Raw genomic sequence first — 14107 nt, 5'->3', positions numbered from 1 at the left:
CGCCTGGCATTGAAAATGCACTGCTCAGAGGAGCTAGCCAACTACACAGCTAACACAATCACTTAAACTGAAGCTGGAAAGACGGCAAACTAGATGCATTTCGTTTGACCGGTTTTTCTATTTACATTTCTTTGTATATAATCCTTAAAAATGATGCAGATTGTCTGAGAAACCTATCGCCACGTTCAGAACATCTGGGGAAAAAACGAGCTTCAACTGGGATTTTTTTCCTTGTTGAACGGTCATCCAACTCGGAATTATAGGCATCTTCCTAGAGCTCTGACTTTCTGACATAAAGATCACCGAAGTCATGATTTGACCCAGTTGTCTTGAAAGCGCCATATCTCGTCCTGACACGTTAATCCTCAATGGGACATTGAGATAATTTTTTTTAATAAAACAATGTTGCAAAGGCCAGAGAGATGGACAGCAAGGTTTATACAAATCTCTGCCATTGAAAACCAAATGCTAGTCTAAAAGAAAGGGGAGAAAAATGCTTTTTTACAGTGAGGATCAAGTTTATAAATTGCTCGGTTGGGCAGATGAGACGGTGGATTGCAGTGAGTAGGAGCAGTAAATAGGTATTTCAAACTCATAGCCGTAGTGGGTGGTAATTTGTGGATTATACAATGGGTGTGTCTAATCCTGAATGCCGATTGGTTAAAACCGCATTCCAGCCAGTGTCTATTCCACAAGTTACCCCCGGCTAAATCTATGATGTTAAAATACATATTTACTCTGTTCCATCTAACTGCGCAACCCAGTCGAAATCATGAATCAACATCCTTTTTAAGGATATATTCAAAGAACTATCAATAGATGACAAGCAAGGGATAACAATTGTCCCAGCCAGTATGGCAATGGAACATTTACAATGACTGGGTCGCGTCCATAGACACAGAACAAAAAGACTGAACAACTGGGTCGAGTCTCTGGTAACCAAACCAATAGAACTTGCTTGAGTAGCATCCCTAGATTTGTGTTGGGACTATATCTTGCGGAGGGATGAAATAGTATGAATACATTAATCAAAATTGTAAATTAAATTTGGGGCGGCAGGATTTCCTAGTGGTTAGAGCGTTGGACTAGTAACTGGAAGGTTGCAAGTTCAAACCCCCGAGCTGACAAGGTCATCTGTAGTTCTACCCCGAACAGGCAGTTAACCCACTGTTCCTAGGCCGTCATTGAAAATAAGAATTTGTTCTTAACTGACTTGCCTAGTTAAATAAAGGTAAACATTTTAAAATAACATTTAATGAAAATGTCAATCATTATTTAAATATGTTGCTAACCCGTTGTATTAAAGTGATGCCAGAGAAGCCGGTGTTTGGAGGATATATTGGCACGATTTCAAACACGGGCTTCTTGGTCATTATCACCTAAATAGACACCAGCTGGAATGCGGTTTTAACCCATCAGCATCCAGGATTGGACCCGTGGTTTGTATAATTCTGTATATCTCCCCTATTATCTCTGCCTCTGTTTATTGGCAATTCAATGAACCAGTACATTATTCAAACTACTAATCATACCAATCCACTTCTTATCTACAGTAGCTAATGATCTTTGATTCAGATAACCCGTTTTACACAGTTCCAGTGTAGTGTCAGTTTAGACAAATTACACAGGAAAAGTGTAGTTGCCCAAATGTCAAATGTAATGTTGTATGAACATACAGTACCAGTCAAAAGTGGACACACCTACTCATTCAAGGTTTTTAAAAATATTTTTTACATTGTAGAATAATAGTGACGACATGGAATCATGTAGCAACCAAAGAAAAGTGTTGAATCAAAACATACATTTTAGATTCTTCAAAGTAGCCACCCTTTGCTAAGATGACAGCTTTGCACACTCTCAACCAGCTTCTTGAAATAGTCACCTGAAATGCTTTTCAATTAACAGGTGTGCCTTGTTAAAGTTAATTTGTGGAATTTCTTTCCTTCTTAATGCGTTTGAGCCAATCAGTTGTGTTGTGACAAGGTATGGGTGGTATACAGAAGATAGCCCTATTTGGTAAAAGACCAAGTCTATTTCTCTTAGCTCAAATAAGCAAAGATAAATGACAGTCCATCATTACTTTAAAGACATGAAGGTCAGTCAATACGGAAAATTAAGAACTTTGAAAGTTTCTTCAAGTGCAGTCGCAAAATCCATCAAGAGCTATGATCAAACTAGCTCTCATGAGGACCGCCACAGGAAAGGAAAACTCAGAGTTACCTCTGATGTAGAGGATAAGTTCATTAGTTACCAGCCTCAGAAATTGCAGCCCAAATAAATGCTTCACAAGTAACAGACAAATCTCAACATCAACTGTTCAGAGGAGACTGCGTGAGTCAGGCCTTCATGGTTGAATTGCTGCAAAGAAATCACTACTAAAGGACACCAGTAAGAAGTCTTGCTTGGGCCAAGAAACACAAGCAATGGACATTAGACCGGTGGAAATCTGTATTTTGGTCTGATGAGTCCAAATTTTAGATTTTTTGTTCCAACCTCCGTGTCTTTGTGAGAGGCAGAGTAGGTGAACAGATGATCTCCACGTGTGGTTCCCACCGTGAAGCATGGAGGAGGAGGTGAGATGGTGCTTTGCTGATGACACTGTCGGTGACTTATTTAGAATTCAAGGAACACTTAACCAGCATGGCTACCACAACATTCTGCAGTGATACGCCATCCCATCTGGTTTGCGCTTAGTGGGACTATCATTTGTTTTTCAACAGGACATTGACCCAAAACACACCTCCAGGCAGTGTAAGGGCTATTTTACCCAGAAGGAGAGTGATGGCGTGCTGCATCAGATGACCTGACCTCCACAATCACCCAACCTCAACCCAATTGAGATGGTTAGTGATGAGTTGGACCACAGAGTGGAGGAAAAGCAGCCAACAAGCGCTCTGCATGTGGGAACTCCTTCAAGACTGTTGGAAAAGCATTCCAGGTGAAGCTGGTTGAGAGAATGACAAGCGTGTGCAAAGCTGTCAAGGCAAAATATATTTGGATTCAACACTTTTTTTGGTTACTAAATGATTTCATGTGTTATTTCATAGTTTTGATGACTATTATTCTACAATGTAGTAAAAGTAAATAAAAACCCTTGAAATGAGCAGGTGTCCAAAATAGACTGGTACTGTACATGTAAGACGTAAGCTATTACACTGAAACATATTTCATTGCCTAGCTGAGTTGATATAATGTAAGATTGTAAGGCAGCAGAGTAACTTCAAACTATAACTCAGGAAATCAAGTTAAGGTATTAACTTGACTTGATATGAGACTGTCCCATGTGGCAAGAAATTACATCCCGGATAGACAAACACTAACAAGTCAACACATACGAAAATGGCTCCTATATACAGTATGTTCTTTATCTAAAAGCGCAGATTGACCGTCTTTAAATACATTCCATTTAACATGTTTATGATACAGTGCCTTGCGAAAGTATTCGGCCCCCTTGAACTTTGCGACCTTTTGCCACATTTCAGGCTTCAAACAAAGATATAAAACTGTATTTTTTTGTGAAGAATCAACAACAAGTGGGACACAATCATGAAGTGGAACGACATTTATTGGATATTTCAAACTTTTTTAACAAATCAAAAACTGAAAAATTGGGCGTGCAAAATTATTCAGCCCCTTTACTTTCAGTGCAGCAAACTCTCTCCAGAAGTTCAGTGAGGATCTCAGAATGATCCAATGTTGACCTAAATGACTAATGATGATAAATACAATCCACCTGTGTGTAATCAAGTCTCCGTATAAATGCACCTGCACTGTGATAGTCTCAGAGGTCCGTTAAAAGCGCAGAGAGCATCATGAAGAACAAGGAACACACCAGGCAGGTCCGAGATACTGTTGTGAAGAAGTTTAAAGCCGGATTTGGATACAAAAAGATTTCCCAAGCTTTAAACATCCCAAGGAGCACTGTGCAAGCGATAATATTGAAATGGAAGGAGTATCAGACCACTGCAAATCTACCAAGACCTGGCCGTCCCTCTAAACTTTCAGCTCATACAAGGAGAAGACTGATCAGAGATGCAGCCAAGAGGCCCATGATCACTCTGGATGAACTGCAGAGATCTACAGCTGAGGTGGGAGACTCTGTCCATAGGACAACAATCAGTCGTATATTGCACAAATCTGGCCTTTAAGGAAGAGTGGCAAGAAGAAAGCCATTTCTTAAAGATATCCATAAAAAGTGTCGTTTAAAGTTTGCCACAAGCCACCTGGGAGACACACCAAACATGTGGAAGAAGGTGCTCTGGTCAGATGAAACCAAAATTGAACTTTTTGGCAACAATGCAAAACGTTATGTTTGGCGTAAAAGCAACACAGCTGAACACACCATCCCCACTGTCAAACATGGTGGTGGCAGCATCATGGTTTGGGCCTGCTTTTCTTCAGCAGGGACAGGGAAGATGGTTAAAATTGATGGGAAGATGGATGGAGCCAAATACAGGACCATTCTGGAAGAAAACCTGATGAAGTCTGCAAAAGACCTGAGACTGGGACGGAGATTTGTCTTCCAACAAGACAATGATCCAAAACATAAAGCAAAATCTACAATGGAATGGTTCAAAAATAAACATATCCAGGTGTTAGAATGGCCAAGTCAAAGTCCAGACCTGAATCCAATCGAGAATCTGTGGAAAGAACTGAAAACTGCTGTCCACAAATGCTCTCCATCCAACCTCACTGAGCTCGAGCTGTTTTGCAAGGAGGAATGGGAAAAAAATTCAGTCTCTGGATGTGCAAAACTGATAGAGACATACCCCAAGCGACTTACAGCTGTAATCGCAGCAAAAGGTGGCGCTACAAAGTATTAACTTAAGGGGGCTGAATAATTTTTGCACGCCCAATTTTTCAGTTTTTGATTTGTTAAAAAAGTTTGAAACATCCAATAAATGTCGTTCCACCTCATGATTGTGTCCCACTTGTTGCTGATTCTTCACAAAAAAATACAGTTTTATATCTTTATGTTTGAAGCCTGAAATGTGGCAAAAGGTCGCAAAGTTCAAGGGGGCCGAATACTTTCGCACGGCACTGTATATTTGAATGTTTTTTATGATTGATGTTACCAGTAGTAAATCAATTGTTTGTTAAAATGAAAGTGACGAGCAGTCAACAGTCAAACATGAAAACCAGTTCACAAATCAGTTTGGAGGAAAAGCGTGTAAAAATGTCTCAACTTCTTCCCACATTTTCACATAGAAAATGTTAACAAAAAACAATACAATTATGTTTTATTTGCTCCATTTCGTCTGAGACAACATTAAACTTGTGTGTGGATCCCCAGGGTATGCAGGTACCACATGTTGAGACACTGGACTCTCTCCTATGTGAGTTCTCTGATGTGACTTCATACTGGAGCGCTGGGTGAAGCATTTCCCACACTGTGTGCACTCATAGGGCTTCTCCCCGCTGTGGACCACAGCATGTCTGATCAGGTTGCACTGCTTGGTGAAACTCCTGCCACACTGTTCGCAGGTGTACGGTTTCTCTCCGGTGTGACTCCGGAGGTGTACTTTGAGCTGGCTGAAACGCTGGAAGCTCTTCCCACAGAAGGTGCAGCTGAAACGCCTCTCAGTGGTGCCGCCCGACCTCCACTGAGTCCTCATTCTCTTCACCATGTTAAAACTACTGCGACTCAGGCTGTATCCAGAGAAGGTGGAGGTGGTGGCCATGTTTGACCCTGTCATGCACTCACTCATTCTCACTGTTGCTTCTGAAGCCCTGTGCTGATGCTGACTTGGCTGTAGAGCTAAACTATTTCCATCATTATTTGAGTTCAGCATCTCACTGCTCTGTCCTTCTGGCATCTGTTGTCTAGTCTCATCAGCCAATGTCCTGACATGTTTTTTCATGTGTGCTGCTGCACTGAGCATGTCAGCATGTGGTTTCCCTATAGAAGAGGGAAGCAATGGCCATACATCATCTGTCATAGTAGGAACAGATGGCAGCACACTTTGAGATGGGAAAATTGATATATTCTGAGAGTACTCCTCTGTGGCATGAAAGGAGAAATCTGGGTGGCCATCAGTGTGTCTGCCTGGATCCACAGAGGTCCACAGCTGCCCATCAGTCTCATCCATGACAAACTGGTCAAGTCCTGCCAGGGCCGTGGTCTGACCCAGCTCCTCCTTTTTCTCATCCTTCACCATCACTAGCTCTAGTGAGTCCTCGTCCTCGGCTGGCCGGTGCTGCTCTGTGCTAAACACCTCAGACGTGAGCCGGGATGTGCCTGGTTCCTCTGGACCATCAGAATTGGGGTAATGTTCCACTGAGTCTTCAGGAGATATGTTGGGTTGTGTGATGAAGTCCTCATCAAAGTGCCGTTGCTCAAAGGATGGTGGTTTCCCAGGCTTGGAACCAGACTCTACAAGATTTGGGATAAACATAAAATAAACATTACAGAAGACCTGTAGCCCTTTCCACTCAGCCCCTATATGGGTTGAAAATGGCAGATTTTGTCATTGATAAGCAACTAAATTGGAATGCAGTGGCTGTAAAGTAACATGCTATACACGACGTCAGAGTTCAGATTCTCCACTTCACAGCGAGGTACGGTTTTTGACCAGGGTTTGGAAACAAAATGATTTTCCAATCTTTTCGTTCCGAACGGAACCATTCTTTTTTTCGTTCCGTTTCACTATTGCAACCTGCAAAATAAAAGTTCTGAACCGGTTCAAACTCCCAAAAAGTACCGGTTTATATCGTTCTTTTCTAAAACATCTGAAATCTACATCTTTTACATTAGCTCAACATTAAATTATTTTACCAATCAGAGCAGCTAGAGTCACTTGCCATGGAGTGGGCAAACTATTGTTTACATCTGCAATGGACAGACAAGTGTAGGGCATGAGATGCGACTGAAATTATGCAGGTAGGAAGAGCGCGAGAGAGGGTGGAGGAGGAGGCTTGGCTTGAAGCGCTGGGCCTAATTGGAGTAAACTAATGTACAATACTTAGGCTTCTACATACAAAGATGACCTAATGTAAAATGTTTGTTTTTAGTCCCATCCTTCAGCTACCCTCAACCCCTCCCATCTATCTCTGAAGATCATTTTTTACTTATAATTGCCATATATCTTTCAACTGTGGTGTGATGTTTCACAAAAGTTCTGAACCTTTTGTTCTCATAGTTTCTACAGATTGTAAATTAAAAATATATATTTTTGCCATGAGTATTATAATATTTTTCAATCGACTAAGACTTTTCAAATCACCTAGCAGTGCTATTTGCAGAGTTAGCCCCAGGTAAATGTTGCAATTTTTCAGCCATTCCTGAACCTGCTACCAAAAACAAGCTACATACAGTGCCTTGCAAAAGTATTCGGCCCCCTTGAACTTTGCGACCTTTTGCCACATTTCAGGCTTCAAACAAAGATATAAAACTGTATTTTTTTGTGAAGAATCAACAACAAGTGGGACACAATCATGAAGTGGAATGACATTTATTGGATATTTCAAACTTTTTTAACAAATCAAAAACTGAAAAATTGGGCGTGCAAAATTATTCAGCCCCTTTAAGTTAATACTTTGTAGCGCCACCTTTTGCTGCGATTACAGCTGTAAGTCGCTTGGGGTATGTCTCTATCAGTTTTGCACATCGGGAGACCGAAATTTTTTCCCATTCCTCCTTGCAAAACAGCTCGAGCTCAGTGAGGTTGGATGGAGAGCATTTGTGAACAGCAGTTTTCAGTTCTTTCCACAGATTATCGATTGGATTCAGGTCTGGACTTTGACTTGGCCATTCTAACACCTGGATATGTTTATTTTTGAACCATTCCATTGTAGATTTTGCTTTATGTTTTGGATCATTGTCTTGTTGGAAGACAAATCTCCGTCCCAGTCTCAGGTCTTTTGCAGACTCCATCAGGTTTTCTTCCAGAATGGTCCTGTATTTGGCTCCATCCATCTTCCCATCAATTTTAACCATCTTCCCTGTCCCTGCTGAAGAAAAGCAGGCCCAAACCATGATGCTGCCACCACCAAGTTCAATTTTGGTTTCATCTGACCAGAGCACCTTCTTCCACATGTTTGGTGTGTCTCCCAGGTGGCTTGTGGCAAACTTTAAACAACACTTTTTATGGATATCTTTAAGAAATGGCTTTCTGCATCTCTGATCAGTCTTCTCCTTGTATGAGCTGAAAGTTTAGAGGGACGGCCAGGTCTTGGTAGATTTGCAGTGGTCTGATACTCCTTCCATTTCAATATTATCGCTTGCACAGTGCTCCTTGGGATGTTTAAAGCTTGGGAAATATTTTTGTATCCAAATCCGGCTTTAAACTTCTTCACAACAGTCTCTCGGACCTGCCTGGTGTGTTCCTTGTTCTTCATGATGCTCTCTGCGCTTTTAACGGACCTCTGAGACTATCACAGTGCAGGTGCATTTATACGGAGACTTGATTACACACAGGTGGATTGTATTTATCATCATTAGTCATTTAGGTCAACATTGGATCATTCAGAGATCCTCACTTAACTTCTGGAGAGTTTGCTGCACTGGAAGTAAAGGGGCTGAATAATTTTGCACGCCCAATTTTTCAGTTTTTGATTTGTTAAAAAAGTTTGAAATATCCAATAAATGTCGTTCTACTTCATGATTGTGTCCCACTTGTTGTTGATTCTTCACAAAAAAATACAGTTTTATATCTTTATGTTTGAAGCCTGAAATGTGGCAAAAGGTCGCAAAGTTCAAGGGGGCCGAATACTTTCGCAAGGCACTGTATATGTGCAATACCAAAACAAGTGAGCTAATGAAAAATACGCAGAGCTGGGACGGTCAAGGGGTCTGAATACTTTCCAAAGGCACTGTGTGCATGTCAAAAGTTTGGACACACCTACTCTTTTAAGGGTTTATTTCTTTTTTACTATATTCTACATTGTAGAATATTTTATATTTGAGATTCTTTAAAGTAGCCAATCTTTGCCTTGATGACAGCTTTGCACACTCTTGGCATTCTCTCAACCAGCTTCACGAGGTAGTCACCAGGAATGCATTTCAATTAACAGGTGTTCCTTGTTAAAAGTTAATTTGTGGAATATATTTTTCTTAATGTGTTTGAGCCAATCAGTTGTGTTGTGACAAGGTGGGGGTGGTATACAGAAGATAGCCATATTTGGTAAAAGAACAAGTCCATATTATGACAAGAACGGCTCAAATAAGCAAAGCGATATGACAGTCCATCATTACTTTAAGACATGAAGGTCAGTCAATGCGGAGAATTAAGAACTGAAAGTTTCTTCAAGTGCAGAAACCATCAAGTGCCGTGATGAAACTAAGGCTCTCATGAGGACTGCCACAAGAAAGGAAGACCCAGAGTTACCTCTGCTGCAGAGGATAAGTTCATTTATTACCAGCCTCAGAAATTGGCAATTAACTGCACCTCAGATTGCAGCCCAAATAAATGCTTCACAGAGTTCAAGTAACATACACATCACCTGTTCAGAGGAGACTGCGTGAATAAGGACTTCATGGTCACATTCATGGTCACATTGCTGCAAAGAAAGCACTACTAAAGGACACCAAGAGACTTGCTTGAGCCAAGAAACACTAGCAATGGACATTAGACCGGTGGAAATCTGTCCTTTGGTCTGACGAGTCCAAAATGTCGATTTTTGGTTCCAAACACCGTGTCTTTGTGAGACGCAGAGTAGGTGAACGGATCATCTCTGCATGTGTGGTTACCACCATGAAGCATAGAGGAGGAGGTGTGATGGTGCTTTTCTGGTGACACTGTCAGCAATCTATTTAGAATTCAAGGAGCACTTAACCAGCATGGCTACCACATCAATCTGCAGCGAGATGCCATCCCATTTGGTTTGCCCTTAGCGGGACTATCATTTGTTTTTTAACAGGACAATGACCCAAATCACACCTGTAAGGGCTATTTGACCAAGAAGAAGAGGAATGGAGTGCTGCGTCAGATGACCTGGCCTCCACAATCACCTGACCTCAACCCAATTGAGATGGTTTGGGATGAGTTGGACAGCAGAGTGAAGGAAAAGAGGCCAACAAGTGCTCAGCATTTGTGGGAATTCCTTCAAGACTGTTGGAAAAGCATTCCAGGTGACTACATCATGAAGGTGGTTGAGAGAATGCCAAGAGTGTGCAAAGCTGTCATCAAGGCAAAGAGTTGCTACTTTGAAGAATCGGAAATATAAAATATATTTTGATTTGTTTAACACTTTTCTGGTTACTATAGAATTCCATGTGTTATTTCATAGTTTTGATGTCTTCACTATGATTCTACAATGAAGAAAATAGTAAAAAGTAAATGAGCCAGTTTGTTGTATTGTGAAGAACATTAGCCATGGAACATGCACTCATGACTCCATTCTATGCACACCAAAATTACAATCTGTTTGTCTGAAGTGCCTTTTGAAAGCCTAACATTAAGAACGTATTTTATAACTTAGCTAGACATTTTGGCAATAGAATAAGCTTTCAAATGATGTCACCTGACCCAGATTGCGATTTCTAAAACAAAACTACAAGTGTGCGTGCTTCAGTTCCTTGATGGCAAAGCCAGGAAACCTCAAAAAAGCACCTTATAGTTGAAGGCTCTTTCCTTGAGTCATTAAAGTGCATTGAAATTACTTAGGAACTATGCACAGTTTGGAGAGGTGTGGTCACTTAAGACCTCTCACTCAAACCCTTGTAATTATTTTGTCTTATCTTGTACCTTTTGTTACTGAATGTATCCTGAGTATTTTCAGATTTTGTTATTGACAAATGCTGTGAAAAGTACAGTAAATGTAAAATGTCAGAGTAATCTTCGGATTCAGTCTTGAGTCAGGTGAACTGTTGTGTCCTCAAATTTGGTCTGATCATTTCCCCATGATCTCCAAAGTGTTCTCTTTCAATTGCTACCATGGTCATGCATGCTTTTTTTAAAAGTTATTCTGTTCGAAACATTTACATTTGGCCCTATCCATATAGGCCATTTTCCATAAAGGCTGAGTGCAAGGGGTTAATTAACAGTTGCAAAACATGACTGTTTTAGAACCGACTATGTGTGTACATAAAACACTCAACACCAATGTAGCAATTTGGAATGTGCATACAACCACAGTCCATAGACAGACAGAGCAGTACCCCTTATGGTCGCACCCACCCTCTCCAGTGATCCTGAGCTCTTCCTGAAGGTCAGTCTTCCACACATCCTCTGCTGTCTCTTCATCTTTGATCAGTATGGGTTCAGTCTCTGCTCTCTGCTCCACATCTGTAGGCTGTAACATGGAACTGAGATTATTACTCTGGACACACCATATCACAACACTTTTCATACTCATGAAATCACCCAAAAGCGGTAAATTCTCCTGATATTCCAATAACCATAGTTCCTGTGCCCAAGAACGCCAAGGTAACCTGTCTAAATGACTATCGTCCTGTAGCACTCACATCTGTAGCCATGAAATGCTTTGAAAGGCTGGTCATGGGTCACATCAACACCATCTAAAGACACCCTGGACCGACTCCAATTAGCATACCGCCCCAACAGATCCCTAGATGATGCAATCTCTATTGTACTCCACACTGCGTTTTCCCACTTGGACAAAAGGAAACATATGCGAGAATGCTGTTCAATTAACTACAGCTCAGCGTTCAACATCATAGTGCACTCCAAGCTAATCAGTAAGCTAAGGACCCTGGGACTGAACACCTCGTATCCCTTTTTCCCTTTGCAACTGGATCCTGGACTTCCTGACAGACGCCCCAAGTGGTGAAGGTAGGCAACACCACATCCGCCACGCTGACCCTCAACAATGGGGCCCCTCAGGGGTGCGAGCTTAGTCCCCTCCTGTACTCTGTTCACCCATAATTGCATGGCTGTGCGCAACGCCAATATTAAGTTTTCCCGACGACACAATGGTGGTAGGCCTGATCACTATGACGAGAACCTATAGGGACGAGATCAGAAACCTGGCAGTGTGGTGCCAGGATAACAATCTATCCCTCAAGGTCAGCAAGACAAAGGAGCTGATTGTGGACTACAGGAAATGGAGGGCTGAGCACTCCCCTACTCAGATCGATGGGGCTGAAGTGGAGCAGATCAAGAGCTTCAAGTTCAAGCCCACATCACTAAGGATCTATCATGATCCAAACACACCAACAGTTGTGAAGAGGGCACGACAACGCCTCTTCCCCATGAAATCCTAAAAAAAGAAAAACATTGAGAGCATCTTGACTGGCTGCATCACCACTTGGTATAGAAACGGCTTGGCAACGGGCTACAGAGGGTAGTCCAGTAAATCACTGGGGCCGAGCTTCCTGCCATCCAGGACCTCTATACCAGGCGGTGTCAGAGGAAGGCCCTAAAAATGGTCTAAGACTCCAGCCACCCTAGTCATAGACTGTTCTCTCTGCTACCACACGGCAAGCGGTACCGGAGCACCAAGTCTAGGTCCAAGAGGCTTCATATTAAACCCCCAAGCCATAAGACTCCTGAACATCTAGTCAAATGGCTACCCAGACTATTTGCATGAACAGGAGGGCTTCTTAAAGAAAAACGAACAGGTCTGTGAGAGCCGGAATTCTTACTGGTTGGTAGGTGATCAAATACTTATGTCATGCAATGAAATGCAAATTAATTACTTAAAAATCATACAATGTGATTTTCTGGATTTTTGTTTTAGATTCCATCTCTCACAGTTGAAGTGTACCTATGATACAAATGACAGACCTCTACATGCTTTGTAAGTAGGAAACACTGCCGATTTTGCAGGTTATCAAATACTTGTTCTCCCCACTGTAGGCGCTAACCTTTTGCGACAGCATGCTTTTTCCTTTTGGACACAACATAGAAGAATATTCAGAGTTATGAAAACTGGTTGTTTTGCAAATGCTGAACTTATAATACAGCTACTAATACTTGGAAAGCTAAATCAAAGTCCAGATATACAGATTTGACAATATTCTTGCAGAAAAATGGAATATGAATGCAAATGTCTCATTCATGATTTGGCCAAATGTACCTGGGGACTTGACACTAAAAGTCTTGTTGTTCACTCATTCTTCAAGTTATCCTTACTGCTGCTCTTTAATTACTTGTTACTCTTATCTGTATTTTTTTTAAACTGCACAGTTGGTTAGGGGCTCCTAAGTAAGCCTTTCACTCTAAGGTCAACTACACCTGTTGTATTTGGCGCATGTGACTAATAACATTTGATTTATTGTTACTATGTTTTTACATTGTTACTGTTTGTGTATCTATTACATGTATAAAAAAAAGTATTATTTCTATATTTTCTTTCTTCTGTGTTAGTCCACGCCTATTTACAAAGCATGACGAATAAAATGTGATTTGAACATAACTGATCCGAGAAGCCAGGTCTAATTGTGAAAGGTGATGTATCACACCTGGGGTTGAGAGTCCTCTTCAACAGCCATCTCTTCGTCGCTCCACTGTGAGCTAATCCTCTGCTTGTTCAAAACAATCTTGACTGGATATGAAGATCTCTCTGATGCCATGGGGTAAAAAAAAAAAAACTTAAATTCTGTCATATTAGGGCTAGTTACACATTTGGGTTTTGCATATGCAATCAATTTACATGAATAACACATTACCTTTTCTCCTGACTCTTGTCTTCTTCAGCTCGCCCTCCATCATTTGACACTTCCTTTTCAGTACATCAATATCTCGCTGGCTTTGGGTCACTTCCAAACGTATAACTGCACAGCTATCATCAACCCGTTTGTTAATTTCTGCTACAGCTGCTTTAGCTAATACCTCCATAATGGATACCAACTGCGCCTGAAAATTGCAGCTGGCCATCTTGTCAGTTTTGTATTCTCTGTGTGAAGTAAAAAGTCTACAATCTCCCAACTAATGTGCAAGAAACAATCCGTAGATATTGATAAATGGCAACAATTTTCATGTGGGAGATGCGTGCGCAACTGCAGTCGCACTTCCGTTCAACTCGTGACGCAATTATTTATTACCGTAGAGACAGAATGCAACAGCCCTTCAAGATTGGTAAAAATAGTATGTAGTCGTCATGTAGCAATATCTATTGGCAAAAAAAAAGTTTTTTAACGTATTCTGGCTCACATGGTTATGAATGCATAAAAGGCATGAAGCAACTTTAGTAAAACGTAAATGAA

At 41.2% G+C, this 14107-nt stretch overlaps 1 protein-coding gene across 1 annotated transcript; it reads right to left on the bottom strand.

Annotated features, from left to right (window-relative positions):
• Positions 1-1465: 1465 nt before the first annotated feature.
• Positions 1466-13933, bottom strand: LOC110508512 (uncharacterized). The gene is made up of 4 exons (XM_021589077.3): positions 13571-13933; positions 13364-13464; positions 11118-11232; positions 1466-6373 (listed from the first exon to the last, which is right to left on the bottom strand). Exons 1-4 carry the CDS (start codon positions 13776-13778, stop codon positions 5241-5243), a joined length of 1557 nt encoding a protein of 518 aa, XP_021444752.3. The 5' UTR covers positions 13779-13933; the 3' UTR covers positions 1466-5240.
• Between the last annotated feature and the right edge of the window lie 174 nt (positions 13934-14107).

The sequence above is a fragment of the Oncorhynchus mykiss genome, chromosome 28, assembly GCF_057628025.1.
Source record: "Oncorhynchus mykiss isolate SJ-2025 chromosome 28, ASM5762802v1, whole genome shotgun sequence".
Classification (NCBI taxonomy): Eukaryota; Metazoa; Chordata; class Actinopteri; order Salmoniformes; family Salmonidae; genus Oncorhynchus; species Oncorhynchus mykiss.
Note: the sequence above shows the minus strand (reverse complement) of the source record. Positions and strands in the feature narration are given on the sequence as shown.

What these genes read in the sequence shown, in the direction of transcription:
- LOC110508512 (XM_021589077.3), bottom strand. Translation starts at nt 13,778, where the DNA reads ATGGCCAGCTGCAATTTTCAGGCGCAGTTGGTATCCATTATGGAGGTA. An exon ending in AAGAGGACTCTCAACCCCAG is followed by an intron (nt 11,233 to 13,363) that starts GTGTGATACATC and finishes TCCATGTTACAG; the next exon opens with CCTACAGATGTGGAGCAGAG. An exon ending in GCTCAGGATCACTGGAGAGG is followed by an intron (nt 6,374 to 11,117) that starts GTGGGTGCGACC and finishes CAAATCTTGTAG; the next exon opens with AGTCTGGTTCCAAGCCTGGG.